This window comes from Bicyclus anynana, chromosome 24 (genome assembly GCF_947172395.1).
Source record: "Bicyclus anynana chromosome 24, ilBicAnyn1.1, whole genome shotgun sequence".
NCBI classification, from domain to species: Eukaryota; Metazoa; Arthropoda; class Insecta; order Lepidoptera; family Nymphalidae; genus Bicyclus; species Bicyclus anynana.
Genome location: NC_069106.1, coordinates 125225 through 141521, shown reverse-complemented (window position 1 = coordinate 141521; position 16297 = coordinate 125225). Strand labels below are relative to the sequence as shown.

At 39.0% G+C, this 16297-nt stretch overlaps 1 protein-coding gene across 3 annotated transcripts in view; it reads right to left on the bottom strand.

Annotated features, from left to right (window-relative positions):
• The window catches only part of LOC112050138 (protein Skeletor, isoforms B/C), a 67999-nt gene that overhangs the window by 38184 nt on the left and 13518 nt on the right, over positions 1–16297 (bottom strand). For all 3 annotated transcript variants that reach the window (XM_024088310.2, XM_024088309.2, XM_024088312.2), the window contains exons 2-4: positions 15215–15349; positions 3697–3881; positions 811–973 (exon numbers count right to left, since the gene is read on the bottom strand). In XM_024088310.2, the coding sequence (XP_023944078.2) occupies positions 811–973; positions 3697–3881; positions 15215–15349 (483 nt within the window). The remainder of the gene's footprint in view (positions 1–810; positions 974–3696; positions 3882–15214; positions 15350–16297) is intronic.

The following is a 16297-nucleotide window of genomic DNA, read 5'->3' as shown; positions in this document are numbered from 1 at the left end:
ACTCACTAAACTCCACAGAGAAAAGCTAGAACGCTGCCAAAAAACCATGGAAAGAAGCATGTCAGGTATAAAAAAGCAGGATAAAATCAAAAGCAGTTATATCAGAGAGAAAACCCAAGTAGTCGATATCCTATCTCGAATCGACCAGTTAAAGTGGCGATGGACCGGTCACATGATTCGAGATAAGCAAGGCAAGTGGAGCACAACCGTGGCTGACTGGTACCCTAGAAACGGTAAACGGAGCAGGGGACGTCAGTCAACGAGATGGGTAGACGATATCAAATTAACTGCAGGTAACCACTGGAGGAGGGTAGCACAAAATAGAACGGAGTGGAAAAGACTGGAGGAGGCCTATGCCAACAGGCACTCCGAATTACTCGACATAATATAATTTAAATGTGTATTACTCAACTTGTATATTCGGAATAAAGGGCTTATTATTATTATTATTATATAATGAATAAACTCAAAAACTACTGGACCGAATTTAAAAATTCTTTCACCATTCGAAAGCTACATTATCCACAAGTAACATAGGCTAAATTTTATTTAGGAAAAAATAGGGTTCTGTAGGATATTTGGGTTTTTGGACACAAGGTGTAAAAAATTAACCAGAAAAGATGTATAAGATTAGGGTAGGGGTAGCGTAGGGGTAGGGTAGGATAGGGGTAGTTGAAAGTTTACATCGAGTTTCACGCGAACGAAGTCGCGGGCGTCTGCTAGTCTTCACTAAAGCTGAGCTGTCAGCGCCGACGGTCAGCGGCCGGTCAGCATGACTCTAAAACCAACCTTAGAAATAACAAAACTCACCGGGAGCCTCTCCATCATAGGAGAAGTTGGGCACCAGCAGTGTCTGCGCGTCCACCACCACGATGGGGTCCGAGGAGACCCCGTGCACCCCGCGCAGCGCCCCCACCTTGGCCGGCTTGGGGTACTCCAGATTGCGAGGGATCTCCACCGAGCCGAAGTTGATCTGTGGACAGACGCACGTTACAGTTTGGGTACTTTGATTTATTTAATCACTAATATGAGTATCCAATGAAAATCAAAATCTATTTATTTTGAACACAATATTTTTATAATTAATCGAGTGGTTCCCTAGTTTCCAAACTACCTATAACTGTATCTTGAAAGCCAGTGGATTCCCATTAATGTTACAAATGATTTAGTAACTAGAAGTTAATAATTAACTTTAATATATAAAGATACAGCATATAGAGCAGATGGCTCATTATCGTGATGTTTGGAAGTCCCTACAAAAGGCCTATGTCCTGCAGTGGACGTCCATCGGCTGATATGATGATGATCCTATAAAAATATATGGATTTTATTGTCTCGCCAATAACTGGCTTAATAATGTTTTTCTTTTGGTAACAATCACTATCAGATGTCAATGTCATAATATGACTCTCCGAGACACGAGGGTGTCACATAGTCAACTTCCAAACTCCGGGCTACGTATATTACTGAAAATTCCTTAGAAGAAAATAGCTGAGTATGTCAAAGCCCGACTCAGGATTCAAATTTTTTTGACGGCCACCGTGGCGCAGTGACATGACGTGTAGAAACTGAAAGGAGTGTGGATTTTAATCCTCCTTCTAACAAGTTAGCCCACTACCATCTTAGATTGCATCATCACTTACCATCAGGTGATTGTATTCAAAGGCTAACTCGTAAAGAATAACAAAAAAACTCAGGACATCCGAAATCACATTAGCTAACCACTGGATCAATGAGCTACTTAATGTCAAATATTTTAGACTGAGGCTGGCTGGCTGGCATACACTCGTTTTTCGAATCCATTTTCCGTGTTCGGACAACCGAATGCTTGAAATCAATATAACACTCACAAAACAATGTGAAGCAGCCCTTACACTAAGGGCTCGTCACACGGACGCTCCCGCGGTAGCGACAGGAAGCTATCTACGTCACAGCTTGAGGAACTTTTATTGAAGACATGAATATCTTTCGTAATAAAAGAGCTTGCAGTTAAATCGTAAAAGGACTGCAATGCTGTATGAAGCAGAAGTTATATTAGACTCATAAAAATCTTACCAGACTGCTACAGGGCTGACTGAATAGAGTATGATTTCCGAGATAAGTAATATGAAATACTAACATATTTATGACGTCACATATGTTACGTATAAATGTATATGAGACGTATGTATACCTCAACTAGCGGGTGCCCGCGACTTCGTCCGCGTGGAATTCAGTTTTCACAAATCCCACGGGAACCACGGATTTTTTTCGGAAAGAAAGTTATGTGTTAATTCAGGGAAAATCTAATTTCATTCCAAATTTCAGGCAAATCGTTTCAATAGTAGCGTCCCTAAAGAGTAACAAACATACAAATAAACATCTATACATACTTTGGCGTTTGTAACATTAGATAGAAGTAATATGTACAGAACTTTCTACTCGAGATCTTGACGGATTGATTTATCATTTAGATTCGTCTACTCTCGTCTGCTAGTTGTTAAATAACTGAACTGGTTTTACACCGAGAGTTCGCGGGTTCGACTCCAATCTGTTGAACATTAACACTTCTAACACGGTATTTACTACTTATTGGCAAAGAAAGTAATGTTTGCCAATTAGAAGTCAATTTATTTTCATTTAAATTAAAAAAACCTAGCGGATAATTGGTCATTTAAAAATAAATATTTAAGGGGATCCCATACCACAAGTATGGAAACTCCTTAAATATACATTATATTTTATTTACCTAATAGTTTATAATTATTATGGCGGCAACAGAAATAGATGATCTGTGGAAATGTCAACTGTCTGACTATCACGTTTCATGGGATACAGCTCAGTGGCAGACAGACGACCGGACGGACAGCGTAGAAAATGAAAATTGTTAATATTTCTAAAACTTTAAATCACATTGTCAATAGAATCTATCCACTGTTGTTCTACGTTATCTAACGGAGCAGCTCGCCAGCAGTGCACTCCCTCGGGGAACAAACACCGCGCACACTGTACACTGTCGACAACATCTCGCGGGACACGCTGTATAAGCCGCTTTAGCTAGTGTAAAGCCACACACAACACCCTACAAAATTATTTTACATATCATATTTAATTGTAATAATTTTCGATTTAAAATTCCTGAAAAATATGCATTCGAAACTAAATCCCTATCATAATTGTATCATTAGTAATATTAATTATTTGATATCATCATATGTTTTGAAAATCCTGTATATACAATCGTACTTTATTAAATACGGCCTACGGGAAGAATATATAATATATAACTTATACTTTTGAAGTATTCATATTCTACCTTGGTACTAAATACGTACCACTTAGCGATTTAGCGTTTAGCGGTCATTGAATATATTTTTCTTTAAACAATACCAATGACCACGTGCCTTCATACGGATTGTTTCGGCACACTCGTACGTTACTCAACACTTGACTGCATGTTGCACACTGGACCCTTGATACTACCGGTGGCGACCACGGCACAAGAAACTTATTGATAATGGATTTTAATGATATTTAAACCTTCATCATCATCACCGTATTTTCAGTTATAGGCTTTTCTTCTATAAAAGTGATCATGTAAAGTTTAAGTTGATAAGCACCGCAGCGCGCCCGTGCCGCCGCGCTCGTCGCGCAGTCGCAGCGCGCCTGTCGCGCTCGGAGTCTTGGACGTGCCCAGTAGAAGAAGTGGCTACTCACGGAGTACTCGTCGCACCAGACGGCGAACCACGCCACGTCGCGCAGCGTTTTGCCCTCTGGCAGCGACAGCGTCACCCCCTCGCCGCGGTACCGCCGCAGCGGGCCCGCGCCGCCGCGCTCGTCGCGCAGTCGCAGCGCGCCTGTCGCGCTCGGAGTCTTGGACGTGCCCACGTAGAAGTACGCCGCTGCAAACAAACACACACTTTAGAATACATTCGTCAATAACAACTTGTATAAATAGCCCACAGAGCTAGTAGGTACGCCTGACATGCGACCAATGACATCTCATGAAGAGAAATGGACAAATTTGAACCGCAATACGCCGCAACCGGTAATGCCGCTCTCTCTCTCTCGGGACGAATGAGATGGGTCTGGAACAACTCCGGCGCCATTGGTCAATATTTTAACTATTTCTCTCGACTTGGTCGCATGCCAAATATCGGTCCAGGTTTAAAATGTTTAGAGCAATAAGAAGGCATGAAAAAGTGTTGAAAGTTCTGTTGAAAAATATCTTAACATTGTAAATGTTGTATGTATTAATTGTATTAGTAAATTATTGTAATTTACTACTAAAGAAAATAAATAAATATAGTCGTAAACGGTGTTTTTCGAAGGCTTGTCGCGAAGCTGACTGAAAAATACCTACTTATACAACGAGACTGGACTTGAAACCTGCTATCTTCAAAAGCACAGTCCAAAGTACAACATAATAGGTAACCGTAGGCGCATGGACTGACAAACTCTCAGCTTTCAAAAGATATAGTCTAGAGATATATGTCTGTCTATCCTTTTCATTCCATAGATATTTCATCATTATCAACCCATATTCCGCTTACTGCTGAGCTCGAGTCTCTTCTCAGAATGAGAGGGGTTAGGCCAATAGTCCACCACGCTGGCCCGATGAGGGTTGGCAGACTTCCTCACGATGTTTTCCTTCACCGTTTGAGACACGTGATATTTAATTTCTTAAAAAAATAGATATTTATAACATGAATATTTTCTCATGATAGACTGTAATAAGCTCTACTTTAGTCACTCTACAGAATTTAATAAGTCGATTTGAATACCCAGTAACCTTCAGAGGTGCTCGTAGCCAAAATGAAACATTTCCAACGCAAACTCGGACAAAAGTATCGTCAGCTTTGAGATGAAAACGAGCCGAAACACGCGCACGGACGAACTGTACCTACCTACGGCGCCAAGCGATAAACATCTTACATTATAATGTTCTTTTAATATCAAAGGGATTCATAATATCACCTTCATCTCGCATCAAACGAATCTTTCTCGGAAACGAGTTTTTAAAATTATATATTTTTCATTACATCGTAGATTAAGAGTCTATCATGGTCAGACTTTTGTCATTTTCCGTAGCTCAAAAGGAAAAAACTTAAGATCACTTTTTTGTACATCTGTCCGTCCGTCAATACCCTTCATTTCGGAAATGCGTGGAGGTACTAAAATGAAACTTATACTTGGGTCTATGGTCCCACGTACGGAACCCTCGATGGGCGACTCCGACTCGCACTTGTCCAGTAGAGAACACGTATTGTACAGTACCTGGACAACTGAGGAACCCTTCTAGGAGTAAAATAGTACTCCTCAAAGACACTATGTACAAAACTCCAATGTTGCCTTCCTTACATATAAATTTTAAACAAGTCTTGGCCATTACATAGGATAAAGACAAACGAGCCTGATTTATGTTGCAACTTTGACAACCATTGAGTAAACCACAAAAAAAAACAGTATAAATTTTTAAAAAATATATCATATTAAATGTGAAATATATTAGGTGGCTTACAATATTTGACATCGACGAAATTACCTAATAGCCCTACTAATTCAATTAATTAGAAACGCATTGGAATAGTAATTTGTTACTGCAACGGCGACATAATATTATACGCCTACATGAATGTACTTCGGTGACTATTCCAGCTTCTTCTGCGATCAAATAACGTGACTCTAGCGTGTGAACGTATCAACAACAAAACATATCCTCCACATTCATTTATCACATTCTACGTTGAATGCGCGCCAGTAGCGATGTTATCACTAAAAGCTTTTATAAACGGTGAAAGTCTTCTCAATTAGGTAAGTAGTTCTTGCGTGATGCGTACAAACAAATAAACCAACAAAAATTAAACTAATAGATTATCACGGCACTTAAAATACAAATAGCGAGCGGTACAGCGTTCAGTACATAACCAATCTTATATAATCTTTGTCGGCGTTCACCTTAACTTCAAATGTCAAACGTTCGTTCACTTCAGCGAAATCCTACAATCGATGTTTATCTAAATATCAGTCACGACTATTACATATCTACAGATCAGTAATGTTTGTATTGACAATGTTGTAGTAGAAGGAGTATAGTAGGCCCTAATAGACTACCTCAGTGAACACCAGAAGTTTCCCTCTGCTCATTCCCTATAACTATTAGAACTTGTAAGCACAAACGTACTCACATCAACATTGTTATACTTATTAAACTTCATATTAGAACTTTATGAGAACACAAGAGCACAGTGAATCTCTGTAGCTTTCCTTTGTCGCGTCTTCTTAATTGAAATTAACTTGTGTTTCTAGAACACATTAACTTGAATAACAATCAGGTAGGTACTTTAGCAGTTTTTGTTTTACATAATTTGATTAAAATTAGTTAGTAAATGGAAAATATGACAATGATATGATACCTTATTTTTGGTTGTTTCATAGTATAATAATGAAACTTCTTAGAAAACACAATTACTTCATAGAAAAACTATAATTGACATCATTACTGTTTAGTGTTAAACTTAGTTTGATTCTTTGTTCAAAAGCTATCGGCTTCATTTGTATTTGGTTGTAAAATGTGTATTACATTTTTATATAATATGTACAACTACTTAATTATTCTCGAACCCTTTATATACTTTAAAATTTTCAATATAAATAAATTAAGGCTTACTTAAAAAAAAACAGACTATTACAAATTTACTCGACAAAACAAGAACTACTCGACCTATTTTCATAACTTTAGAACATTTACACTATTAGAAAGCTACATCATCACCGATTAACATACGTTATATTTATCTCCGTACTCCCACGGAAACGGAAACTACGCAAACGAAACCCTAATGATATATAATATTTGGAAAACTGATATAGATGTCACAACGGTTGTCGATTTATACTTTCTTTTTTAAAAGAATTTTTGCCATATATCTTTTTTTTAAATATTCCCATTTTCCTTCAACAAGTCGGGAAAGACTGTATTAGGAGTGGGTACGACAATAGACCAACGGGGCGGCGATCGAACCACCACCCCTCGGCGATGAGTCCGCCCGCTCAAACCGTTGAGCTATTGAGGTTTTCTCTCTTCAATCTAAAACTTCTATAAACATGTAACGTTTGTACCGACTTATATGCAATCGGTTCAAAAGTGAACCAGCTATCAATAAAATGAAAAAAGGAAAGCGTGGAGTGGAAAACGAATCAAAACAACACAGCGAGTTACATGCAACAACAAACATGCGCTTGTTGTTGTTGCATGCACTCGTACTGTGCAACTATCTGACTGTTGTTCACCGCTTTGTTGCAGTGCAACAACTGGCAACTATTTGCAATTAAGGCAGCGAGGGCAACGCGTTTCTGCGCACTTTTATTAAATAGCGTAACTTTTGTTTTATGATTTGAAATTCCTGCAGTATAATTGATAACGAATTGGTTTACTAGCTTCAATTTGGATAAATTCTTAATCAAAATAATAATAATAAGCCGTTTATTCCCAAATCACACGTACAAAATAGTATAATACAAATAATTAAAAGGATACACTAACTTAAATAATTTAAGTTATTAACAAAACTGAAATCTAAAATATTAAATAATTATTGTAGGTTGAAATAAATAACTAATTATTAGTTATTTTATTTGGGTGCCCATTTTCGGATAAAGGCCTCCTCCATCATACCCCAACGCGCTCTATCTACAGCGAGCATCGACCATGTATGCCCTGGGAACTCTTCGATATCGTCTCTCAAACGAGCTTAATAGTTATTCCAAAATGCTGGAATTGAACCCTAGATATCGCGGATTTAGAACTTCAACCGTGGAGCTATCGGCGCTTCAACCTTTCCTACCTAACGCATTAACAGATGTTAATTAACTTGTAAAATATGCAGATTTAATGTAAACAACGCATTAGTGATATGTACCTATTATATAACTAAATGCATCTTTTAAATATATATAACTCAAAGGTGACTGACTGACTGACATAGTGATCTATCAACGCACAGCTGAAACCACTGGACGAATCGGGCTGAAATTTGACATGTAGGTAGATGTTATAACGTAGACATCTGCTAAGAAAGGATTTTGATTAATTCTACCCCCAAAGGGATGAAATAGGGGATGAAAGTTTGTATGAAATTTTGTCAATTTGTAGCGATTTGGCTGAAATTCGGAAAAATCCATGGTCATTTGTGAAAAACTGAATTCCACGCGGACGAAGTCACTGGCGCTCGCTAGTGGTTCCATACGTCTTCGTGCAGTTTCGTACAAAAAAGTCCTGTGTTCGAGACCTGGGTCACACTGGGAAGTATCGAGCTTTTGTTTCTTACAGCAAATTCTCGGCAACAACCCGGAGTTGGAACGTCCCACCGACTGACACCGGCCCCCGTCCGGACAACTGCGGGTTGTTGCCGAAATGTTTACCCCCGTGCCTGAGCTAATTAGGTCGTCGGTCTCAGTCGTTATGTATCATTAATCTAATTATTTACTGTTTATTATTTACGGTTCGAATGGTGGTTGCGTCACCTATCTATTGGATACCTTTAATTTAGTATTGCGATGTTTGGCAAAACTTATAAAGAAAGATTTTTTCTTTCTTTATTAACATCTTAAGGTGTCATTAACCCATATTCAACTCACTGCTGAGCACGAGTCTCGCTGTCATGGCACACAACATGTTACGATTAAACCTATGTATGTTGTTCGAGGGTCGTTCTTGTAAGAGTCAAATTAGAGTGCGTGAGAGCGGTGACCAATCGCCGGAGAAAGTGCCGGAAGTCACATAACGTTGGTCCGGTACGAGAGGAAACGAGAACATTGACTAATTAGCGGTTATAAAGAGCAGCTCTTAAATATCACATCGATGATGGTGATTAGTACTATCGTACCTATCACCTACGTCTTTCCCGTTAACTCGCATTGGACGAAACCGCAGGTGCCATGAATTTTTTGAGATAAAAAGTAGCCCATGATAGTGACCTCCGCTCACTTCCAGTGAAAGTCCCATTAAAATCGGTGCAGCCGTTTCAGTGCCCGGTAAGTAGACAAACCGACAAAGTTTTAAAAAAGCTTTTTAGGCTTTTAGTGTGGTTTAACGAAGATTTTATTGTAAACACTTGAGAAAACACGGCTATTTTGAAATTACAGGCTCTCAATTTTATTTATTGATGATTATTACAATGATGTACTAGGCTCTGGCTGAACCTGGTGACTATTGTACAGTCATCAGCATCATCATCATCATCAAGTCAATAGACGTTCACTGCTGGACATAAGTCTCTTGCATGGACTTCCGAGCACTACGGTCTCGAGCCGCCACGTGGCTCCCTGCAACTCGCTTGATATCCACGATCTACCTAATGGGTAAGTATTTTATTTCACCGCAACTATTTGCCTCAACGGTGACAGGAGGGTTGGCCTTTAGCGCAAAGGATCAGCCTGGCTGTCCAGCGCGACAATGCAGCCAGTATTATTGCCACTATTCTACGTGGGCATGATTTGTACAGCTATTAGGATAAGCTGTTTTCTTTTTACAAATCAAATTACAAACAAATGAAGTCAACTATTTCATTTTCATCAACGACAAGTAATCGATTAATTAGAGTGAAAAACAAATACTTCACGGCTTACATAACAGCCGAGGCGACCGACGGCACTGTTGCGCCATCTGCTGCGGATCGTTTCTGTGACTGTTCATTGAGTTTGTTCATTTGTGCCAATGACCATAAAAACATGGGTTTGTTCACGCGTTACGTCGCTCCTACTGCAATCGATCAGATGCTATAGAACGCCAAAGAACGCACTATTTGTGTCACAACTGTTCGTGTAAGTACCAATTGGTGTCATCATTAGTCTTATTAGCCTTTTTGTAGCCTATCGCCTAAATATTTACTCTTATAGATCCCGTTTCTGTGGAAATATAGCCTTCTATTGCTAAAAGAGTTTTCAAAATCGATTCAGTATTCAAGCTCGTATTCACCCCTTATAATATTAGAAACTCTAGATGACTGCATCGTTTGTCCAATGGTAGATTCGAGTGTTAGGTCGGGCTATGCAATACTGTGCTTATCTTTCTTTTAAAAACAAAATCACTATATAGAGGCCCGCAGTGTTTAGTTGGTACATCGTTACACCACAACCACCGTGCCTCGGAGAGCACGTAAAGCCATCGATCTCGGGCATTATCTTTTAGCTTTTAACTTTATATACCATCTTGTATACTTTATAAATACTATAGTATATATATCTAATATATCTCTATTTCTAGGCCATGTGTGGCTCATTAAAAAAGGCAGATAATAATGACGATGCGACGTTGTAATCTCATTCATTGAAATCTCGAACGAATTAAATTTGATTCGAGCTAACGGCGTAACTTAACCTTCCTGTCATCGTGTATTATTTACACAAATATCTATTGTTATCGTATGATCATTGTGTCGGTCTGTGGTATTCTTTGTTATCTGTTGTGGCAGCAACAATGTGGTGACGGCGGGGATTGTTCGACGCGGTCGCTCGCTGCTGTAATCACTAATTAGTCAGTAATTAGCAAACGGGGGAGCAATGTAAGGTCAACAGCTAGTGCTGTACGCCTCAATAGCTCTACGGTTGAGAGGGCGGACTTAACACTAGGTAGTGGGTTCGATCCCCGTTGCATTAGACGTAACAGTTAGAAGACTAATTAGAGGTTGAAAGCTAATATAGTCGAAAATGTTGCATTCTTTCTGTGTTCAGTCTTGTTGTCCTGATCTTGCTCTTACACTTTCAGACCCAATGTATTACTGTCATAGGCGTATATAGAGGGGGGGGAGAGGGACATTGTTCTGTTGTTGCACAGAACATATCGTTTACTTTCCTACATTATTCGAAACTACACTAACACGTTGTGTCTAGCGGGATTGCTAGTCAAAAACAAAAGATTATAAAGGTAAACAATTTTTTTTTACATTATACTGTATTATGTATGACTAAGAAAGCTTACTTCGCTATATTTTATTATTTTTAAACCTCGAAATTAATTTTTAATATGAAAACTGATTCAATTATTGAGCTAAATACCTCCAGAGGTAAGAGATACCTTAAGTGAATTAGCTTGATCCTGGATCTTGGATAGTTCCGGGAAGCAATGCTGCGTATTTCCCTCCCTCCCCCGCCCGCCCCGCACCACCGCCCCGCGGGAAATCATCGCGACAGACTTTACGCTTTTAAAGATAATACATTTCAACTGATCGCTCGCTCGACTCGACTACATTTTTACAATTCTGTTGTTAAATTTATTTATTATTTATTTATCATTCGTGTGGGAATACGAGGATAAATATAGCTTGTGTTACTCGTTTATAATGCACCATTCTGTTGGTGAAAGAATTTTTAAAATTGATTTAATGGTTTAGGCTTGAAAACCAATATATTTTTAAATATATTGAGTAAAAAAGACGGATCAAACAAACGTCTCATCTGACGATGAAGTTGCCATTACCAGTAAGTCATACCCCGTAGAATACCTACATTAAATGTGGTGACAGTTTTAGAATTATTAGTATAGAAAATGATACCTAAAGGCCTTTAAATATAGTCCATTATTCAATAAAATCCCAAATTCAAAGCAAATTCAACCATAAGGATTGAGTTTAAGGTTGAATTTTCAAATGAGACTACTCGAATTGAGTGCTAAGAAGTTGTGTTTCGCACTTATTGAATGAGGACGTTTATTGGTCTCTGATTGTGCATCCACTTTTTAATAGGAGATCTATGCTGTCTTACCTACTAGCTACCTATACTACTCTACCCTACTCTCTACTGCAGCCTAAGAGCTTGGGCTAACAAATTTTCAGCTTTTATAATATGACAGTCTATGTTATTTATATAAACAAAGAACTTGTTAGAACAATTTCACGGTGTTGTCGCAGCGGCTCACGGTGAAACAAGTCTATGAGCGTTTGGTTTTGTTTGCACAAACAATACATAAAACGTGCGCTGCTGGTTTGTTTGGTTGTAAATTGCTTTTATTTGACAAAGATCAACTGCTGAGTATCTCATCGGTTCTTCTTGGTAGACAAATTATAGAGTAATCTCAAAATACTCATATACCTTTGGGTTCTAACACAGGTTTTACTACAGAATATTGAATAGACTCAATGTTTTTTCACTTGCCACCAGTGACGTGCATTACATAGATGCAAAAAAGCACTACCCTACCCTAAGGACTCAATACAGACCTATGTTGGATCACAGAATAAATAGTGACAAGGAATTTTACATTTTTTACTTATAGTGCATACTATAATTAAGCACCTTATGCACGCCGCTGCTTGCCACATCTATAAGCGTGCCTCAGACAGAGCTGGTACCTTGACCGTCTGTAACCGGCTTTAGGATTATAGCAAGATGTTAGTAAATCTTGTACGGAAACGTTTGTACAGTTTTGTTCTACGAGCGCGAGTTATCGCGGGGTCGAGGGCGCGGGGGAAGGGGGGGGAGGGCAATTATCTCTTGTGTTCTTTTAACAATTAAAATGGCTGACTTTTATTGAGCTTAATAAAGTCGTGCCTCGGGGGCGATGTGCTGCCTGCAGTGGCGTAAGATATACAGTTGCTTTAAAAAACGCATAATTAAATATTATAAAATAGACTATGATAAAACTGAAATAATATAATAGGCAGCGACCATGAGATGACAATGATGAAATTGTTGAAACTATAATAACTACTAATGTTTTGTATGATTTTTCAAATACACCTCGGTACTTAGCTCTTGATAATATTAAACGACTTACGACTCATCTCATCTCTTCATCGTTATCTTATAATGATTTAAAAATACGTTATAAATGTAGCTAAGTACAAACAGTTTAAGACGCATTGACGATTTTCATTGAATATATGGAATTTGACTTTGACGTTGAAACAGGTGACACGGACTCAAGCCATTGCTGACTATGATGATAATGATGAAGAATGTTGTGCTAATCATACGTCCAGGTTATTCACCCACCGCCTCGCGTCCTTGCTCAATATATACAACAAACAAACACTCTTGGTCCCAAAGGGCTACCTCGGTGTACCCCAAATACGAGTATGTGCATTTACACCATACAAGGTAATTTTAATCTTACACAATTAACAATAGAGTCTAGTTTAGTAAGGTAGTTTGCGTGTGAAACAACATGTGAACAAAGTGAATGATACGTCAGTTGGCGGCCGGTGCCGAGTGCGACAGTTAACGGCAAACACTTGCAGGGAACTGCTATTACACTACTGTCTATTTTGTTAATACATGCTGTATAACCGTGTTTCACTTACAATTATAATTACTAGCATTATTATAGCATAGGTTATTATCTAAGGCAATTAGCCTTAGATAATAACCTGCTGATAAAGAAGATCAAATGCTAGAGCCAATTTTGAAAATATGAAATTCTAAATTGAACCAGCCAGCGATAGATAGAAAAACTTAATTTTAGGAAGGCTGAAAATGTCGCCATACTACTACCATATACAAGTCAGGTGAAGTCAGTCAGCAACCAATTATGGAGTTTGGACTGTGGTGGCTTTGGAAGATAGCAGACCTTCAACCGCCAAGTTGAAAACTCAGTTTTTATGTATTTTCCACAGTACGAGTATAATATGAGAAATCATGCCACTTAGCTTTGCAGCAAGCTTCGTTAAAGAGGGTTTAAAGAGAACTTTCAAGGTATAGAGCGAGGAGTTACTACGAATAGTCTGGCCACTGAGATAAGAGAGACTGCTCATAAAATTCTGTATAAAATGTCAAAAATATACGTTTTATATTTCGACAATTTAAGATATGGAGCCTTGAAACCTTCTTAAACAAAATACTAGTAGGAGGACTGAAAAAACTTACAGCTTTCCTAAAATAGCTGGGTTCGATCCCCAACTGGGCTAATTGAGGTTTTCTTAATACTACCGACCTACCGACAAAGACGTACCGCCAAGCGATTTAGCGTTTCGGTACGATGTCGTGTAGAAACCGAAAGGGGTGTGGATTTTCATCCTCCTCCTAACAAGTTAGCCCGCTTCCATCTTAGATTGCATTTGATTGCATTTTCATTTAGATAAAAAAAAGCTATCAACGTCTTGTTCTAAACTGACGCGAGATGGGATTCGAACCCAGGATTTCATCTGTCATATTGAAATCAGAGCAGGACAAACTGCGTCAGAGAGGCAGTAGGTCGGGCACGATAACGAAACACAATGTGTACCTACGTACGTACGAATACGGGGATAAAATATTGACTATTGGCCTATGAGACTGGCCAATAACGTGACTTTCTAGTGGTAAAAGAATTTTAAAAATAGGTTTCGTAGATCCAGAGATTACCCTCCTACAACCTTACAAACTCTTACCTCTTATCTAATAATGTTAATTAGTATACTCGTAGATTGCTATAACTACACCGATGCGCTGAGTAGATTATGCATATTTACGTACAACTTCAACACACATTTGCAAATATATTGCGGAAATGTATGCAGTTTGAAGCTACAATTAAGTAAGAGGTTTTATCTTATGCAGTGACTGCCACAGCTAATATCGTGGAAAGCGATTGGAAAGTTCCCAGCAGAGCGTCCGTTCATCTCATGTGTTGCCGCTGCTCGGAGCGACTGCTAGTTGAATATTTTGAAATCGAGTTGAACCCGTGGCGCACGGAAATCCTTACAGGGGACGTATATAACAGTGCAGGTCCGTCGACTGAGTACTAATTATTTGTTTACTAGCGGACGCCCGCGACTTCGACCGTGTGGAATTTAGTTTTTCACAAATCCCTCGGGAACCTTGGATTTTTCCGGGATAAAAAGTATTTTAAAATTTCAGCTAATTTGGTTAGGAAGTCGAAGCGTGAAAGAGTAAAAAACATTCATATCATTAAAATCATCAGTTTTCGCCAATCTCGGGAAATCATGTGTTAATCCAGTGAAATCCATTTCCATTCCAAATTTTAGCCAAATCGCTTCAGTAGTAGCGGCGTTAAAGAGTAACAAACATCCAAATGTAAATCCATACAAACTTTCGCGTTTATAATATTAGTAGGAGTAGGATGTTTCACATACTAAGTACTACTAAATATTTACAATTATTCATTTATCAGCGAAATAGGAGAACGTTTCTACGGTAGACTTGCTCTGAATTTGTTTATAAATGTCAACAGATAAGTTAACACATGTTAGCGCGAGTCAGTCGGGCGGCAGCGCCATCTGTCGCGCGAGTCACTCACCGGGGCCCTCGCCGTCGTAGTGGAAGTGCTGCAGGAACAGCGTGCGCGAGTCCACGGCGAAGGCGCGCCCGCGCACGCCGTGGTGCAGCTCGGACAGCGCGCCCAGCTCCTTGCCCGCGTAGCCCGCCGCGCAGCCTGCGACACAAACGCTACCTTATCACATAGAACATGAGATTCACAGTTACAACCTCAAGGTGCAACGGTGCGATAATGTCAGCGCACTCTATTAGGAATCACTCTAAGCTGCCGACGTGAGCTATTGTACAGGTGGCGCCATCTAATTAATCACTTTAACAACATCGAATATCCAAGTTAAGAAAAGAATATGTAAGATTTAAGTTCAGTGACGGGAAATATTATTTTTAATTAGTAATATAAATAATAAGCCTTTTGACTTAATTTAGAACCATCAAACGATTTAGAACGTCACATGGAAATAACATCGTGAGGAAACCTGTATACCTAAGAATTTTCTCGATTCTCTTCGTGTGTGAAGTCTGTCAATCCGTATTGGACCGGCGTGGTGGAATATTAGCTTAACCCCTCATTCTGAGAGGAGACCCGTGCTTAACAATGAGCCAAATATGAGTTAATGATGATGATACGTGTCGGTACGTGTGACGTTTACGACAAAGTTTCAGTTTGTATTTATTTCGCAATTGGCCACGCATCTTTTCAGTATAGGAGAGAGGCTTAGGAACGTAGACCCGCCACGGTGCTCAGAGCAATGGGAGCTTTACCCACCACACTGCTCCAAGGCGCGTCAGCATGCTTAGTTTGTGTGACGCTGATCACTGACAAATGTTAATGGTTATGGTCGGGACCGCTCTCAGATTGATTACCTTTGGACTAATATCGTTCACTAAATTCACCAACAAATTTGTCTGTCGTCTTTTGAGAGGGAGCAGGTAAACTCACACATCGATAATATTTAAAACACTAAATAAATATAACTTGTGTCCTTACACTACACATATCTATAAATTTAAATTGTAATGCACACACGTGTAATTTACCACAGTGAATCATCGATTCTATAGATGCAATTTGTATGAATACGTTAGATCGTGATCATATACTTTT